This window comes from Microtus pennsylvanicus, chromosome 15 (genome assembly GCF_037038515.1).
Source record: "Microtus pennsylvanicus isolate mMicPen1 chromosome 15, mMicPen1.hap1, whole genome shotgun sequence".
Classification (NCBI taxonomy): Eukaryota; Metazoa; Chordata; class Mammalia; order Rodentia; family Cricetidae; genus Microtus; species Microtus pennsylvanicus.
In genome coordinates this window covers 71725682-71744356 of record NC_134593.1, presented here as the reverse complement: position 1 = coordinate 71744356, position 18675 = coordinate 71725682, and the positions used below count along the sequence as shown (strand labels likewise).

Genomic DNA, 18675 nt, shown 5'->3' with positions numbered 1-18675 from the left:
GCAGGGATCCTCCACTCTGATCCCCAGAGCTAGGATAGCAAGCATGCTTCTCCATGACTGGCGTTTTCCATGTGTGCTGTGGACAGAATGCAGTCCTGGGCTTGCAATGCAAGCCATTTTCCAGTTCCTTAACCCAGTTAATTTTTACATGATAAATATCACAGCCATGGTTGACACATGGAGGGGAATTGAAACAAACAAAATGAAAACCCTGTATGATTTTATCTGAAACACTCTCTGGTTTATAGACGGTTTTAACAGGCAAGCTGTCTCAGCAACAGTCAAACCAGTCACCTGGGACTTCTTCAAATGACTGAGGAATTAAAATTTCAATTGTATTTCGATCAATTTAATTGTAATTTTAAAGCTATAGGGGCTGGAGAGATGGCTTAGTGGCTGAGAACACTTGCTGTTCTTGCAGAGGACCCAGGTTCAGTTCCCAGTGCTTACACTCCAGCTCACAATAGTAAGTGATGCCAGTTCCTGGGGAATGTATTGCTTCTTCTACGCTCCCTGTATATCAGGCATGCAATTGATGCACAGATATACAAAAGGAAAGGCAAATGCTTATACAAAACACAGTAAATCTTTAAACTGTAGCGATATAGTAGATATTTCTATTAACTATAACTTCATTGTTTTGGTAGTCTGGTTTGAGATGGTGTACCTAACACACATGCACCAGACATCTGTGTGCTTCCTAGGGTCACATAAATTTCATACTGTTTTATATCGATATTATATTTCACATATATTCTAGAATATATACAAGTATATTTATATAGGGTACATTAAAATTAATTTCACTTTTTAACTTTAAAAATATAGCTCATAAAAATATACAAATGAAATAAAAGAAAGAAAAATAGACAATTTTGTATGAGGCTTACATTCCATCGCTGCTGCGAAGGATTATTTAATGCAGAGCTGTGAAACAGGTGACTTGAATATCTAAGGGCATCTTGTCGCAGAGCACAGGAGAGTGTAGGGTTTCCAGGTCACCCCAGAGGCATTTCTTTAGTAAAACTAAACAAACTAACAGGCCCTAGATCTAGGGGGAAACACTAGCAAACACACAGCAGGAAAAAGCAAATAAATCATAAATACTGTCATTTTATTTTCCACAAATGATGATATTTGAGGAAAACTTACTTGTCAGATAAATAGGAAAAATAATTAATTAAGGCAGTCAGTGAGGGAGGACCTTCAATTCCGCCCAACAGTTTTCAATGTCCACTCCTATTAGACAGACTGCTCCCTGCTTATCAGCATTGATCAGGGTTCTCTACAAGCACAGGATCCTAAGTCAGAGAAGAGAAGGCTGCAGCAGCATCTTGGCGCATATGGCATAATCCAAGCCTGCAGAGCAGCTGTCTCTGGCGGAGTCACGAGCACCAGGCAGGTGAGGGGGAGGCCATGGTGTGCACAAGCCCCAGAGAGGAGAGGGACAGCTGGAGAGACTTCTGCTGCTCTCCAGATCTATGCCCATCAGAAGGTGGTACCACTAGCCTCAAACAGCTTAGGTGCTGCCCAGAGCAAAAAGCAGTGAACCATGGTGGTCTGTGTCTGCAGAGCTATACCAGCCTGGCTGTCTTATGGTTGCGGATTCTACCAATGTGGAGGTCAGGAACTAGAGAGACCCTACAAAATACCCAAGAAGGCTGTCTAAGGAACATGGTTACCTAGGGGAAGGTTTGGGAGAAGAGAAATCTAAATCTTGGGATCAAAGGACAGCTAAGGCACACTTACTTCAGAAATTCTGGAACCACTCCCTGACCTGCCCTCTGCCCATCCAGCCACCAGACCTCATGTGTGCCGGGAGCTTGGCAAGAAGCAGGCCACAAGCCCAGTGAGGGCAGCACCTTCAGATCAACTGAAGGGTGGGGACCACATATAAAACTCCTTAGCCAAGTGACTATACATAGTAAGCCCAATTGCTTTTGAAAGAGTTTAAAGAAAATAGGGTACCCATGAGGCTTACCAGTGATATCGCCCTTCCCACTGGAGACCCCATGGATCCTACTGGCCTGAGGCCTGAGCAGAGTCCACAGTGTTAAGTAAGGCTCTGTCGGATTTGGCTTCTCCCTCAGCCCTCACCTCTCAGCTTACTGGTGAGGGCACAGGTGTGAAGCAGCTCTTCTAACTGTGGCTCCCAGGCCAGCATCCTGAGCATCACTTTAAGAAGCGGCTAGAGGTACAGACGGAGTCTAGACCTACGAATTGGTCAGGTGTGCAGGTGTGCCCACAGCCTAGGCTTGACAAGTCATCCCAGTGGCTCTTCCGCACTCTGGCAGGGAAAATAGCAAGAAGAGAGCACAGTGCAAGTCACACAGCTGGTTCAGGCTCCTGCATGGGAAGCCTGACAGGGAGACTGTGTGGGTTTAAATCTCTGCTCTATGCTGTATTAGCTAGATGACCTTAAGTAAGTCATTTCCTTCCTCTGACCCTCGGGGTCTCATTTAAAAGTGAGCAGACCACCTGCTGTGTAGCATTAGGAAGATTAGAACATCCTTATGTGCGCTAAGCTTCAAATGATACATGTGCAGCCTGGGCACACTCACGATTCACACTGATCATCACTTATGGCTCACACTCACACCATGGGACCATGTGGTAGTTTGCCAAGTCAGCTGAGTCCAACTCCACAAAAAGAACATAAAAATCATTCCTGTTCGTAAGGAAAAAAGTTCTATCTTGACTTTAGCAGCTAATAGTTTTGCTGATGCACCACTGATGCTTCTGAGAGAGTTCATGTCCACTTAGACAGCACTAGCTTGGTCCCACAATTCCTTTCAACAAATCCAGCAGATGCCTCAATGGGTTCATATATTCCAGGTATGTGGATGCTCTTTGCAGAAAAGAACTTACAAAATAAAAAATAAAATTGCATGAACATCATGCAGGGACAATGGATTTTCTAGGGGAAATGGTGATTTTTCTAAACACATGTCTGACTGAAATTCTAATGCCAAATAGCCACCAAGACAACCATCAGCAGAGACACCAAGAAGGTAGTAAAAAGTGCCATGACAGGAAACCTTGAACAAAACTGCTATGTCTTCTCACCACTGAGGGTCATACTATGTACCTAAATACATAACAATTGAACTTCACGTGACCCAACCACAACCATACTCCAGTGGGGAATATGTTACTGACCACAGGTACAACAAAACCACCATTTCGAAGATACAGTAACAAATGCATTTATTATCCACTCGTTCATTTGTTTGCTTGTTTGTAGTGGTTTGCTTGTTTGTTTACACACGCTGTTATGTAGCTCGGGCTGGTCTCCAGGTCTACAAAGAGGACCTTAAGCTTCTGTGTAAATTTCATTAGCTTGGGAAACCAATCAGAGGTGAATGGTAGACTGTAGAGACAGTGTAGTTAGGGGAAATTACATGATCATATTATAGTCTCAGGAGGAGAGGAAACGCACATGTGGACTGAAAGGACTGTGTGCCCTCAACTCCATGGCAGAAGCTATATCTGGAAATGAGCTATGGGTGCCAGGATTACAGGAGGGCACTACCACACTTGGTTTCCTGGAACACTAAGGATCAAATTCAGGGTGCTGTCCGTGCTAGACAAACACGCTGCCACTGAACCACATCCCTATACCCCAACAAATGGGATTTAAGTAGCGTGAAAGTGTGTAGCGATACCTTTCGAGGGTCTCGTCTTAGTTTATAAAGTTAGAAAATAAAATGAGGCAAAGAGCTAGGATATAGGAGAAACATATAATACAGGGAGAAGACCAAACATCACGCTCTGTGCTGAGAGTTCGAGTTCCCAGTCGCATACAGATGACACAGCAGGGGAGTGCAGCTTGGGAACTGTCTACCATAGAGTCCGAGACCTCCGTCCACAGCCTCCATCAGTAGAGACGGGACAGGTACGGACGTGGCCTAACACTGAGACCAGTACGAACACGACATAACACAGCTCTGGTTCTTTGGTTTTCTATAAAATTGAGTTGGAGAACCAGCATTCGATGCTATGGGGGATTCAAGGTTCTTACTCATATGTAATAACCACATTTTCTTTTGGTTTTGTTTAGAGTTTGGTTCTCCAGCAGCCTTTGGTCTCAGTATGAGTTATCCATCGTGGTTTAGCTCCTCCTCTGATGGTTTTTTACTTTACATGGAGGTCAGTGATTACAAAGAATATGCCATCTACTCTTGGCTTCAAGGCACCTGCTCAGAGGAAGACACTGTACATTGGTGGGGAAGCTCCCCAAATTACAATACTAATTTTCTAAGATATATGTTATGGTCAACCTGCATGGTCATGTTTCTGCTAACTTAAGACTGCATAATTTTAACTGTATAAAAAGAAGGTAACCCATGTAAACCCTGATTTATAATTAAAAACCTACAATGAAAAAGATAACTTCTTATCTAGTAATTTTTAAAGAAACCTGTGAGATTATTTACTTCCAGCAAAATATAATGCAATGGCTTTGTAAGGTTGCTAGAAAGAAAATGAGAAAGAAAGAAAATATTCTCTGAAATGAAGACACAGCCCAAAGTCCTCTAGTATAAGAAGAAAAAAAACTTTTACAATTACAAAAAGCACACAATGAAAGAAGCAGCTTTTCCTCAATGTGTCAGTATTCTAAGTAAATCGCGTGAACATTACCTGCACAGTCCTCTGCATGCCGTCAACGCTGACAGACAATAGGGGTGATGCCAGGTTCCACGTACTGGTCACATTTAGTTTCGACCCATCAACTTCCACCTGTTGTGACACGAGATCGGACTGTTACCACGGAGAAAGACAGGAAACTGATCAAGTTCACTGCTGCATGCAAAGCAGCAGCCATTTTAACAGATGGCTTCCAAACAACCTGTCATGTTTACTGCTGCAGCCATGAAAGACAGGGGCCAGCAACAGAGTCTCCCCAGCCATCTCTGGGGAGAGGTGAAGGCCCTGTGAACAGCTGCCTCTGGGAACTGAGGCTTCAAGTGACTTCCAATAAGTAACAAACAGCCTTCTAACTCAAAACCTAGCGGACATGCTACATTTACTGCAATTAGACAAGTAATGCATATAAATTCCAGTGACACTTGCAACCCACACAACAGGGCTTGCATATAACGTCCTCTCCAAGGACCAACGAAGAACTTTCTCGGTGCTAATTTTAATGACAGACTAAGCACTGTTATCTTAATTAAGCACACACCTTAATTAGACAAGCCTCTCTGTGCCGGGCGCCAGTCTAGTCAAACTTTGCCAAGTTCTACCATAAGTTGACAATCATAATTTTTTGTTTGTTTTGTTTTGTATTTTTTGAGACAGGGTTTCTCCATGAGGTAGCCCTGGTTGTCCTGGAACTCACTTGGTAGATCAGGCTGGCCTTGAACTCACAGAGATCTACCCACCTCTGCCTCCCAAATGCCAGGATTAAAGGCATGCAGCACCATGTGTGGCCCAATAATTATTACCAAACTATCATAATAAAGGCCATAATTTTCCAAATCAGAGATAAAAGTAGAGAAACACTTTTAATTTCTAAGTAAGTAACATCAAAGAATAGAAAAAGAAATCAAGGTTAACTTAAAACACTCACCAAAGGAGCTGGGCGGTGGTGGTGCACACCTTTAATCCCAGCACTCGGGGGCAGAGGCAGGTGGATCTCTGAGTTCGAGGCCAGCCTGGTCTACAAGAGCTAGTTCCAGGACAGGCTCGAAAGCTATAGAGATACCCTGTCTCAAAAAGAACCAGTCACCAAAGGTTCTTTTTCTGACTCTGGTACAAGAGATAGGTTACAAATGACACCACCGCTCTGCCGGGAGGCCCTACCGTTGGAGATGGGAGTCCACCATGGCCTGGCAGCTCTCTTCAAGCTTTGGCAACATGGAGGACTCCCGTCTCATCCCACCCGCTGGTAGAAGGCACCCTGTTCTCTACCTGACCTTATGTAGAGTGTCTGTAGGCCCAGTGCCCCCTAGTGTGACCCTGGAGAGGCAGTTCCCTGCAGAAGCTCCTCTCTCTCTCTCTCTCTCTCTCTCTCTCTCTCTCTCTCTCTCTCTCACACACACACACACACACACAGCCCATATGGTAATTAGACACTGTGCTAGGCGCATTACGATAGGACTGTGCTTCCGCAGATGATAACTAAGACTTGTACTAGGAGCTTTATGCTATCACAAAGCCTGCTGTTTGGTACAAATTAAGTAAATTTCCCAACTACTGTCCACAAGCCTATATATTCCCTATACTCTGGAATAAAGCTGAGCTGATTCACTGAAGTTATCTCCTAGAGAACTATCTCCATCATACTCTTCATGGGCTGGAAAAGGCCCTGCTTGCCCCTTCTGCCCTCTTTGCCCCCACAGCCCAGTGGCCAATGGACTTTGAGGGAGGAGGGACCCACACTCTTCTAAACCTGTACACACCTGCCCAAGCTGCCTAAATCAGAACCAAGGTGTATGGCTGCGAACAATCCCCACTGTCAACTCTCCAAACTGCAGCCAACTCTGTAAAATTAGATGTCTTTCTGTTGGACCCTCGGGGACAGACAGAGACAACAGTGGACAAAGACTTGTTTCTGTCAAGTACTGCCGACCCTAAAAGATCCAAGCTTGAGGGCACAGCCAGAGACAGCTGAAGGCTCCATGACACTGCTTACTAAAGAAGTGACTTCGCTGCATCCTGACAGGAATCCAGAAGTTTCTACGTGTCTTAGATCAGTCAGGTCTAAGTCAGAATGAGGATCACATGGCACAGGAGAGTCCATGACTGCAGCAACTGTAGGCAGAAGTCTTTTCAACGCACTCAAAGCACCAGAAAAGCTCAAATGAGACCACAAGTTGTACTCAACAGCCAATGGTCCAGAGCCCAGCAGCATAGACTCGGAAGGCTTCTGCCCCACCATCATCATCTTGAAATGGCTCTGACTACTGTTCTAAAGATCCTGGCACATGCACCTAAACTCTACTTTGGTGGGGTCTGGGGGCAGAGGAAGAAGCATGAAACACCAGTGCCTGGAAGAGTATCTCTGCATAGAAGGAAAACATAATCCAGTTCACAAGGAAGCTTGCCTTCTTTCCTCTCTACTAACAGTAGAGAAGTCTTATAAGACTCCACATGACTGAGAAAAAAAAGAGACCACATTTCCTTATAAACTAGATAAGAAATCAGCATAAAATTTGTGATTTCGCTACCTCTGAAGCAAGAAAGCTGTCACAACTCCAGTAATAAACATGAAGTGCTTTTGCAAATACTGAATAAAGGGATGTCCCAGAAACCACCCCATGCCTTTCTTGGCCCCTATCAGTAATCAAATTTCCCCAAGACACATTTGGTGTAGAAGTCCTTCTGTATATGTGTTACTTTTATTGGCTATTGAATAAAGAAGCTGCTTGGGTCTATAACAGTGCAGAATAGAGCAAGGTGGGGAATTCCAAGCAGAGATAGAGGAGGAAAGAAGGCGGAGTCAGAAAGACACCATGTAGCGTAGGAGAAAGACACCCACTGGCTGGAACCTTACTGTAAACCACGAGCCTTGTGATAAAATACAAAATAATATGAATGGGTTAATTTAAGATGTAAGAGTTACTTATATAAGAAGCCTGAGATAATAGACCAAGCAGTGTTTAAATTCATACAGTTTCTGTGTGATTAATTCGGGTCTGAGTGGTCAGGAATGAAAGAGCAGCCTCTACCATCACACATTTAGTGGGCAATAGATGCAATGACTTTACTGATATTCTTATCAGAGGGTGAAACTCAGCTGTGTGGACAATCCACCCAGGAGCAAAAGTACCATGGAAAGTTAGGGCAGACTGAGCAGAGGAACTCTGGGTGTTATGTCTTATATGATACTCACACCAGTCTTCCAGGATCACCAGAGAAACAGATGGAGGATGGGAGGCATTTCCTCATTACTACACTGAGAACCTTGCTGAACTCGCCACCACCCTACCTCTTCAGTGACAACTACTAATGCGAAAGAAGCCCTGCCACAGAAGAAACCAAGATCAGATGTGTTCAAAGAGAACACAGAGAACCAGCTTGAGGGAAGTGCAACCTTTGCTTCTAGCCAGGCTTCCCTAATTCAACGTAGTCAGTGGTAAGCAAATAGCCAATACTGTATCTTGAGATACGACCGAGGAAAATGTTATAAGAGAAAAGGGTAAATAAATTAGGAGCATATAATACAAGAACAACTACTCAAAGAAACACAGGAAGACTTCAGATAAATAGTTCTCCAAAGACTCAAAGCAACCATAGGAAATGTGACCTTCTTTAAAAAAACATCTCAAAGAAGAAAAACAAAGGTTCAAAGAAGAGATTATACAATAACAGAAGGAAACGAAAAGCAAGCTGGTAGAGCTCAGAAAAAAAATGAAGAGAAAAATAACACTATAGAGATAAAAGCCACATGAAGAAGTGACCAGAAATAGAATGTGACTAAAAAGAAACACCAGGACATAGAGAAACTCTACACAACAAGATAGAGCCAGTAATAGAAAAGCAACAGTGAAGAAAACAGACATGGAGAAGGAAGACAATACAAAAGATACATAATTGCCTTCTTCAAAAAGGCATATAATGCAAAGGGAAATATATGAAGCCAAAGATAAGACAAAGTAACTTTCCTGTTTAGCTGTTGTTTGTTTTTTGGGACGGACGGAATCTTACTATTTAGTTATGGCTGGCCTAGAGTTCACTATATAGACTTCGCTAGCCTGAAACTTAGAGATCCTCCTGCCTCTGCCTTCCAAGTGCTGGGATTAAAGGTGTGGGCCACTATGCCCAGGCAGAGTAACTTTTCAAAAAAAAACCATGTAATATGTAGGCTTATGAGAATAATGACTAAAGAAATAATTATATGGCTACTTAGGTAAAAAGAATCTATACACAAGAAAAGAAAAAAATTAAGTTGTCTTAATTAGCCAAGGGCAACACCAACACAGGAGACCTCAGAGCAATTTGTTCCAAGCAGATCAAAGGAAACAAAGTAAACAATTTTATACCCAGCCAAGCTTTCCCTGAGATATAATATAAAAATATATTCTCTGCAATGTAGGGACTTGGAGTGGGTTTTCAAAATGAGTTATCTTTATAGGTCCTAAAGTAAAACTACTCTCAAAGAAATACAGAATATACACAGTGTGCCATCCTTTCATAACAAAACACTAGGCACATGTACTTTTTGTTTTTGTTTTGTATGCTTTTTGAGACAGGGTCTTGAATATAATCCAGGCTTGAATGTAGCCCAGGCTTGACATGAACACCCAATTCTCCTGTCTCTGCTTCCCAGGTCCTGGGACGACAACCAAGGAACAAAACAGCTATCTTTAAAATGAAGCAATTTATTGTCTGCTTATTTGATTATAGTGTTAGTATGGAGATCCAGGGCCTCTTTTAAGCTAGGCAAGTGATTTACTCAGAACTATATCCCCAGTCTCCAGTGATACGCAATAATTTTAAAATTCTCACTATTCTTTACTTCCCAACAGGGAGGTATCTCACTCTGAGGTGGCCTTTGAGCTAAGACCAGAAAGATGCATTGGAATTAGGTAAATGTACTAGTATTCGAGTATGCAAAGGAATATACCAAGAAGGATATGTTTTCCCAGAGAAATCCAGTCCTGTAAGATAGCTTAGTGGGTAAAGTACTTAGTTTAAATCCCCAGCTCCCAGGTAAAGCTGGACACAATATCGTGAATCTGTAACCCCAGTGCTATCCCCACAGCATGGGAGATGGGAGAATCCTCTGCTGTAGAATAGTATTTTAACTAGGCAAAGATGTGTTACATATACTTAGGCTGCGGAATAGTACTTTAACTGTGTATAGGCGTGTGACTTTTGTTTATGCTACATTTGTTTAACAACGTAAGAATGTGTGTTTAATTATGTAAAGTTATGCTGCATCTGTTTCACCTTGCCTGCCTAAGGCACACTGATTGGTCTAATAAACAGCTGAACAGTCAACACTTGGGCAGAGAAAGGATAGGTGGGGCCAGCAGGCAGAGGGGATAGATAAAAGAATCTAGGCTCAGAGAGAAGAGAAGAAAAAACAAGAGGAAGAGGAGAGAACAAGGGAGACACCCAGGGCAAGAAGTCGGTACGCAAGAAGCAGGGAAAGTAAGACATACAGAAAGAAAAGTAAAAGCCCGACACAAAAGGGAGATGAAGAGAAACAGGTTAATTTAAGTTTAAAGAACTAGCCAGAAAGGAGATAAGCTAAGGCCGAGCATTCAAAATAATACTAAGTCTCTGTATCATGATTTGGGAGCTGGTTGGTGACCCCAAAGAAAAAGCCTGGTACAATCCTCAGAGACTCACAAGTCAGCCAGCCTGTTGTACACAGCAATGAAAAACAGAGACTATGTCAAACAAGGTAGAAGGTGAGACCAACACACAATGTTATCTTCTAATCTCCACATGCACACCATAGCAACACCCCCATATTCACACAAATGGCACACATACAAATATCATAACATACACACAAAAAACATTTTTTAACCCAAAGGAGAACAAAATAAAAGCCATGTGGCGAGAAGCAGGCAACACTGGACAACACACACACACAGATAAGCAGGCAACACCGGACAACACACACACACAGACAAGCAGGCAACACCGGACAACACACACACACACAGATAAGCAGGCAACACCAGACAACACACACACACAGATAAGCAGGCAACACCAGACAACACACACACACAGATAAGCAGGCAACACCAGACAACACACACACACACAGATAAGCAGGCAACACCGGACAACACACACACACACGCAGATAAGCAGGCAACACCGGACAACACACACACACAGATAAGCAGGCAACACCGGACAACACACACACACACAGAGATAAGCAGGCAACACCGGACAGCACACACACACAGATAAGCAGGCAACACCGGACAACACACACACACACGCAGATAAGCAGGCAACACCGGACAACACACACACACACAGAGATAAGCAGGCAACACCGGACAGCACACACACACAGATAAGCAGGCAACACTGGACAACACACACACACACAGAGATAAGCAGGCAACACCGGACAGCACACACACACAGATAAGCAGGCAACACCAGACAACACACACACACACAGATAAGCAGGCAACACCGGACAACACACACACACACGCAGATAAGCAGGCAACACCGGACAACACACACACACAGATAAGCAGGCAACACCGGACAACACACACACACACACAGATAAGCAGGCAACACCGGACAGCACACACACACACACAGATAAGCAGGCAACACCGGACAACACACACACACACACAGATAAGCAGGCAACACCGGACAGCACACACACACAGATAAGCAGGCAACACCGGACAACACACACACACAGATAAGCAGGCAACACTGGACAACACACACACACAGACAAGCAGGCAACACCGGACAACACACACACACAGATAAGCAGGCAACACTGGACAACACACACACACAGATAAGCAGGCAACACTGGACAACACACACACACACAGATAAGCAGGCAACACTGGACAACACACACACACAGATAAGCAGGCAACACTGGACAACACATACACACAGATAAGCAGGCAACACCGGACAACACACACACACAGATAAGCAGGCAACACCGGACAACACACACACACAGATAAGCAGGCAACACTGGACAACACACACACACACACACAGAGATAAGCAGGCAACACCGGACAACACACACACACAGATAAGCAGGCAACACTGGACAACACACACACACACACACAGAGATAAGCAGGCAACACCGGACAGCACACACACGCAGATAAGCAGGCAACACCGGACAACACACACACAGATAAGCAGGCAACACTGGACAACACACACACACGCAGATAAGCAGGCAACACCGGACAACACACACACACAGAGATAAGCAGGCAACACCGGACAGCACACACACGCAGATAAGCAGGCAACACTGGACAACACACACACACACACACAGAGATAAGCAGGCAACACCGGACAACACACACACACAGATAAGCAGGCAACACTGGACAACACACACACACACACACAGAGATAAGCAGGCAACACCGGACAGCACACACACGCAGATAAGCAGGCAACACCGGACAACACACACACAGATAAGCAGGCAACACTGGACAACACACACACACGCAGATAAGCAGGCAACACCGGACAACACACACACACAGAGATAAGCAGGCAACACCGGACAGCACACACACGCAGATAAGCAGGCAACACCGGACAACACACACACACAGATAAGCAGGCAACACCGGACAACACACACACACAGATAAGCAGGCAACACCGGACAACACACACACACAGATAAGCAGGCAACACTGGACAACACACACACACACAGATAAGCAGGCAACACCGGACAACACACACACACAGATAAGCAGGCAACACCGGACAACACACACACACAGATAAGCAGGCAACACCGGACAACACACACACACAGACAAGCAGGAGTGAATCCACCCTTAGCATGGGATACTGCCTTACGGGTATCTACAAGCCAGGACATGCTGTTGTCAGGTAGTTTATTTTTTTAGTGTGTGCACTCTTCCCACACACTAATGCACCGACGGTCACACTGAGGTAGAGAGCCAGAGCACACACTGGCCACTTGTCTTCTGCTGCAAGCAGAAAGTGCACAGAAGGAAATCTGAAGGTCGCCCCGGGGAAGGGGAAGCAGCACAGCAGACTCAAGAGGTTCTGAGAAGGGATTTTCGAGAGAGAGGAAGAGTCATTTCTGGGGTACACATACTGTGAGAGGGAAATTATACATGGTTTCAGTGCCAGCAAGAAGAGGGTAGAATATTCCAGAAAAGATCAATATTCAAGAATCAGATGATCACAAGCAGAGGGTACAGAGACAAAGGAAAAAGAAGGCGGAGAGATGCAGAGGACAGCTTCAGTAGTGGAGGGCTGGAGAGGATCTCCCACACAAGGACAACTCTTCCCATCAGCTCACTGTCACTTCTACCAAAACCTGGAGCCCTCCAGGGTCTCCAAAAGGTTCTCCCCAAAGCCAGGGCAATTTTGTATAAACATGGAAATGGTCATTTCCAAACCCGAAACAAAAGGGACATGGTGGTGCCAACATGAGACCGAGCAAAAGGTGGTGGGAAGAGTGCACACACTAAAAAAATAAACTACCTGACAACAGCATGCAGTTGGTGTAAGGACATCGGGTGTCTTACCATTCTGCAGTCACCTAAAGATGAGATGCTAATTTAAAGCCATGCGTGTTATAAATTTGGCTGAACTGGAGCTTGGCTATGGTGGGTGGGAGTTATGAAATAAATCACTAGCTCTATGTTCTGATAACTTTCTCCCAGCATAATCAGATAGGTTTAGTCGAAAGTTATTCAAAATAAGAATATTTAAGGCACTCCATAAACAACCCAATAGTATAATTTCTTTCCATTTCCAGAAGGTATTTTTCCACACTTAGCCATCTGCCTCTAAGCCTGCATTTCACTGAAAACAGCCTGCTGCATCTGGGGCACAGGCGATGCTGGTGAGACATTTCCTGTGAGTGTTTGGAACGTTCGGTTTTCCTATCCACGTCATCATCGGGGAAAAATACACACCCTGTATTTGTATGGCACTGGACTGAGATTACTTACATTATCACTAAAAACCAACACCACAGAGGGCTTCCTAAGAGTTATCACCTGACACAGTCAAACGCTGCTGCTTCTGAGGCAGTGGCACCTGAAAGCTTTTAAAATCCACTCAACATTAGGAACGTAAAACCCCAAAACAAAGTGTTTCCCAGCCCTGCTCCACAAATGATAGAACTCTAGGAAGGTGTGGGCTTAATACATGCTTCTTCTAGTTTGCCCGGCAGCTCTGCCACATAGGAATTCTGCTTTTTTGTGTTACTCGATGTCTAGGAGGTTAGCACTCTGCAGAGGTAAACCTGAGCTAAAACTGCTTATCTTGCTTTTGCTCCTACCAACACACTGACAATCAGAAAGACGGCTGAGAGGCTCCACTGCTTTCCAGAAGGGCATCCCTAGTTCCTGGTCCCTTAATAGACTGAGTTTTTCACTTTCCTGGGTTTTTTTTTTGTTGTTGTTTATTCTTTGACAAGGATTTCCTACATAGTCCAGGCTAGACAAAAAGTCTTGATGCTCCTGCTTCTCAGGTGCTGGGATTATAGGTATTCCAATCTGGCATAGGAACCTTATAAATCACCACACTGCACAGAAAATGAATAAGAGAGATACTGTTTTCAGATTTGATTCTCAAGCTGGAAAAAGAAAGCTGCAATATAACATACCCAGCTCAATCCTCTCCTCCTTTTTTACATATAAAGTTAACTCAGCAGCAATTACCTCTATGTACTCCTAAGAGAATTCCCATAAATCCGTATTAAAAGCTGAAACAGATGGAATGTAAAGACGTGTAAAGATTAAGACTTCAAGGGTTGGAGAGAGAGCTCAGTGGGCCAGGGCTTGCTTTTCTTCCAGAGTTCTATTCTTAGCACCCAAGTCAAGAGGCTGTAACCATAGCCTGGAACTCCAGCTCTAGGGGATCTGATGCCTTTTTCTGGCTTCTCTGATCACCCATACCACATGTGTACATGCATACACGAACATACACATACAAATGTACGTACACACAAATTAAAGCTCACTCTTTAAAGATTAGGACAGAGGGCTACTATATTATAAATGCTCTTTTTTTTTTGTTCTGAAAAGTCTTGCTCTATAGATAGAGATGTTTAATGTTTTCACTTTTATGTCTTAACTACTAACAACAAAGACTTTTATTGTTTAATTGTTCATCAATGAATAGGCATATCTTGCCGAAATCTCGGTGGAGACCTCCAATTGCCGTGCACACTGTGCCCCCGTGTCTGTGCTCTGTGCGCTGGCACCCAGTTACCGAGCTTCGGGAAAGGGGCTGGAGGTTAAAATACACAGACACACACAGACAGAGAGACAGCGACACGGGTCATCCTTGAATTCCCCAAGAATGCCCCTTTATTGTGTTTAGGGGCAGATTATATAGAGATAGCCACGCCGCAGCCAAACCCACCAGAAACCACTCTACTGCCATCAGGAACTCCTGAAGGTCTCGTGCTCAGAGCAGCTGTAGTCACTCAGATCAGGGGATTACAAGAAATTCAGGATCTGGGGTCTCACTGCTCCCAACAATATCTAGACTCTTCAGTCACAGAAGCACCTGTACACTGTAGTTGGCTGTTTTCACTCTTGGCTCTATTGGGGGCCCACCATCCAACTTCCAAGTAAGACAACATGGAGGCTTATTCTTTCTTATAAATGCCCTGCCTTAGCTTGGCTTGTTTCTAGCCATCTTTTCCTAAATGATCTCATCTACCTTTTTTAGCCTCTGGGTTTGTGTCTTTCTCCATTTGATTACCTTTCTTTACTTCTGACTCTGTGGCTGCAGTGTAGCTGGGTGGTTGTCCCCTGGTGACTTCCTCTTTATTTTGTTCCTCGATCTCCTTCCATTTATGCTCTCTGCCTGCCAGCCCCAATCCTTTCTCCTGCCTAGTTACTGGTTGTTCAGCTCTTTATTAGGCCAATCAGGTGTTTTAGACAGGCAAAGTTACAGTTTCAGACTTAACAAATGCAACATAAAAGAATGCAACACATTCTTGCATCATTAAACAAATACTCCACAGCATCAACAGATGTAACACAATTAAAATAATATTCCACAACAGTACACATGCAGTCAGTTAGTTGGGCTATTACTTCCATCCAACATTACTCCAGTTTATGGATATGTAAAACATAAGTATTCTTTCAGACTGTCAATAAGAATATAATAATCTTGTGATTTAGCAGGTCTAATAGTTTTGGTACTTGCTTGCTTTGACATTTATTTAAGTGAAGTATGACAGTTCTGTGCTATAATTAATGGTTCTTTAACTTTCTATATTAACACATTCTGTGTCTTACCTTGTGACAGAAAAATGAGATTTATAATTCTTTGACTACATTTATTGTGTGTGTATCTATGTGTGTGTACATGCATGTGCACATGTGTGCAAATGCACATGCTAACACTTTTCTCTCTACATAACCCTGGCTATCCTAGAACTCACTCTGTAGACCAGGCTGGCCTTAAATTCAGAGAAATCCACCTGCCTCTGTCACCCAAGAGCTGGGATTTAAGGCATGTGCCACTATGCCAGGTACAACATAGAATATAATAATCATGCTTTGTCCAAGAATGTCATAATGACACCTAACACCTTGTATGGAAAGAATAAATAATTTTGGAAAGAATAAAGAATAAATAATTTAAGAGATAACTGGCAAAACGACACCCATAGCGGCAATAGCAGCAGTGCCACTACACACATCTGTGAATATAATACTGCTTTTAGCTCTCCTATCTAGGAAGGGTTTTCCAAAATTATTTCCTGAGTTTCTATGGCAGTAAATGACATAATCTAATTATTCTTCATGCTAATCGTGGAAAGTATTACCAGCTCCACAGACCATGGCTATGTATTGTGTAACCTTAGGCAGTTACTAGTCTTATTTTTAAAATAGCTTATAAACGGGAAGCAGAAAATGGTGAAATCGTTGCCAGCCTTCTAATGAATATTCCAAATAGCTTTTATCTGGGCCCTTTTGGTAAGATAATTTCATATACATAAAGTCTTTAACATTAGTACACACAAGTTCTGTGTATATTTGCCCAGATTTGCCCGTTGCTATTATTCCTCTGGCAATAAAGAACACTTGCATGATGGTGCGTGAACCCATTTGTGTTTCAGCTTATGTTCCCCGCACAGGAGATTCTCCTTACATAAGCACTCAACCACACTAAGAAGTTTACATTAACCCAATATTACCATCTAACCCTGCTTCGATTTATGTATACCAGTGATGCCTTTAGGGCAGGACTGGGGTCTGGTTTAGGATGGGTGTCTCTCTGTTCTCTGTCTGGACCAGCTTCTTATCTGTGCCTTGTTTTCTGACACGGTGTTATGGCAGGCTTACATCACCTCACGCCATGTCCTTCTTATTTAGGATTAGGAGATGGAATCTTAGAAGGGAATCAAGTCACAAGGGTGAGCCCTCATAACAGCTCAAGTATTCTAATAGGGAACCAAGAACCTGTTTGCCTGATCTGTGTGCTGTGCTCTTGCTCCTTGGCCCCAGCCTTGGTGAGACATAGCAAAAAGATGGTCATCTGCAAGCTAGGGAGATGACCCTCACCCAGTTTCGGGTCTGCCAGGGCGCTGGTCCTGGACTGGAAAAGTGAGCACTTGTTCTGTAGAGCTGCACAGAACACACGCTAGGGCAGCCCAACCCCGCTGCCTTAGGAGTACAGACCAATTGCACTATAAAGCGTCTCCTAGTTTGGGATCACATTTCTTCACAAGTGCTCATCTTAGCAAGGTGAGCACAGCAATGATGCTGAGATTTTTCAGCACCAATCAGGAGTCACACAAATATCAATCTGTCCCACTCCCAGTGATGCTACTATCTCTAACTAAAATGCTTCCCGCCAAGCTATATTAAACCCAAGGGAAGGACATCCAAATCTATTTCTATCCTTTCTGATTATACACAAATTCCACTGACTGCCCAACCCATCAAGTTTATTCTAGACTTTCCTCATTCAAGATCTTCCAATCCCTTCAAAGAGAAACTATCTTCCAATACCCGGTTGACCTGGCTCACTGCGTCACGATTTCCCTGCCTACTTCAACGTGTTCAGTCTATACAGTATCTTCTGCCCTGCACATATGTTACAGTACATAAAAGAAAATTAAATTATAAAAATGCCAATTTGTTAGCAAATCAAATTCCAGATGACTTGGTACTTGAGGTGAAATTTAAAAAGAAAGAGGCTCCACCTGAGGGAAAAGAAGTGTGGTCGGGAATGATTTGGAGATTTAGGCACTGACAAACCCTGCAACTCAACAAACATTAAAACAAATGAATTTCCAGGGCTGTAGTCTGCAATTAAACAGTCAGGAAAAAGAAAAGGAAGGCACCAGCAAGGTCAGATCAGCAGCAGCAGCCCAGGGCTCACTCTCTGTTGTATGGATTTTGTGAGCGCTTTAACTTCCCACGGCAGAAAGTGAAAGAAAATAGGTCAGGTTTGCTATTTGGAAGTTGTAGAAGTTACAAAGATTTCCAGTCCAAACTGTAAATAAGCTATCAAAACCGTCTGGTCAGAGGGAGAAGTCATTTACTGAGCGGGACAGCAAGTGGGAGCAACTGCAAAGACAGCCCATCCTCTATGTTACATCCCCGGTTCTTTCCTCCCACTCCAGCTAACTCCTCTCCATCTTCCAGAGGTCTGTGATCAGCCACCGAGTCACCTACCCACACTTTTCCTGCCTTTTTTTTTTCCTCCTCATGAGCAATCTCAACTGGAAAACCTTTCTTGTGTCTTATGAGTTTTGTCAGCTTTTAGTCATTTAATGAACAGAAATGTCATTCCTTTACCTGGCCCTCTCTAGGCCCTCAATCTACCAACTCATTTTTAGTCTCCTTCCTTACTTTTACATTCAAATAAATGTTCACAGACACCCACTCCCAACCGTATTCCTGCTAACTTAGACCAGCCACATCACTACCACATTGTGTGACTTATTATTTGCTTTTGACCCTTTGTTGCATGACCCCTGGCACA

General features: G+C 43.7%; 1 protein-coding gene across 1 annotated transcript in view; it reads right to left on the bottom strand.

The window, feature by feature from the left end:
* The window catches only part of Pcca (propionyl-CoA carboxylase subunit alpha), a 281682-nt gene that overhangs the window by 68723 nt on the left and 194284 nt on the right, over nucleotides 1–18675 (bottom strand). Inside the window, exon 20 of the mRNA XM_075950227.1 lies at nucleotides 4642–4740. Coding sequence (XP_075806342.1) covers nucleotides 4642–4740 — 99 coding nt within the window. The remainder of the gene's footprint in view (nucleotides 1–4641; nucleotides 4741–18675) is intronic.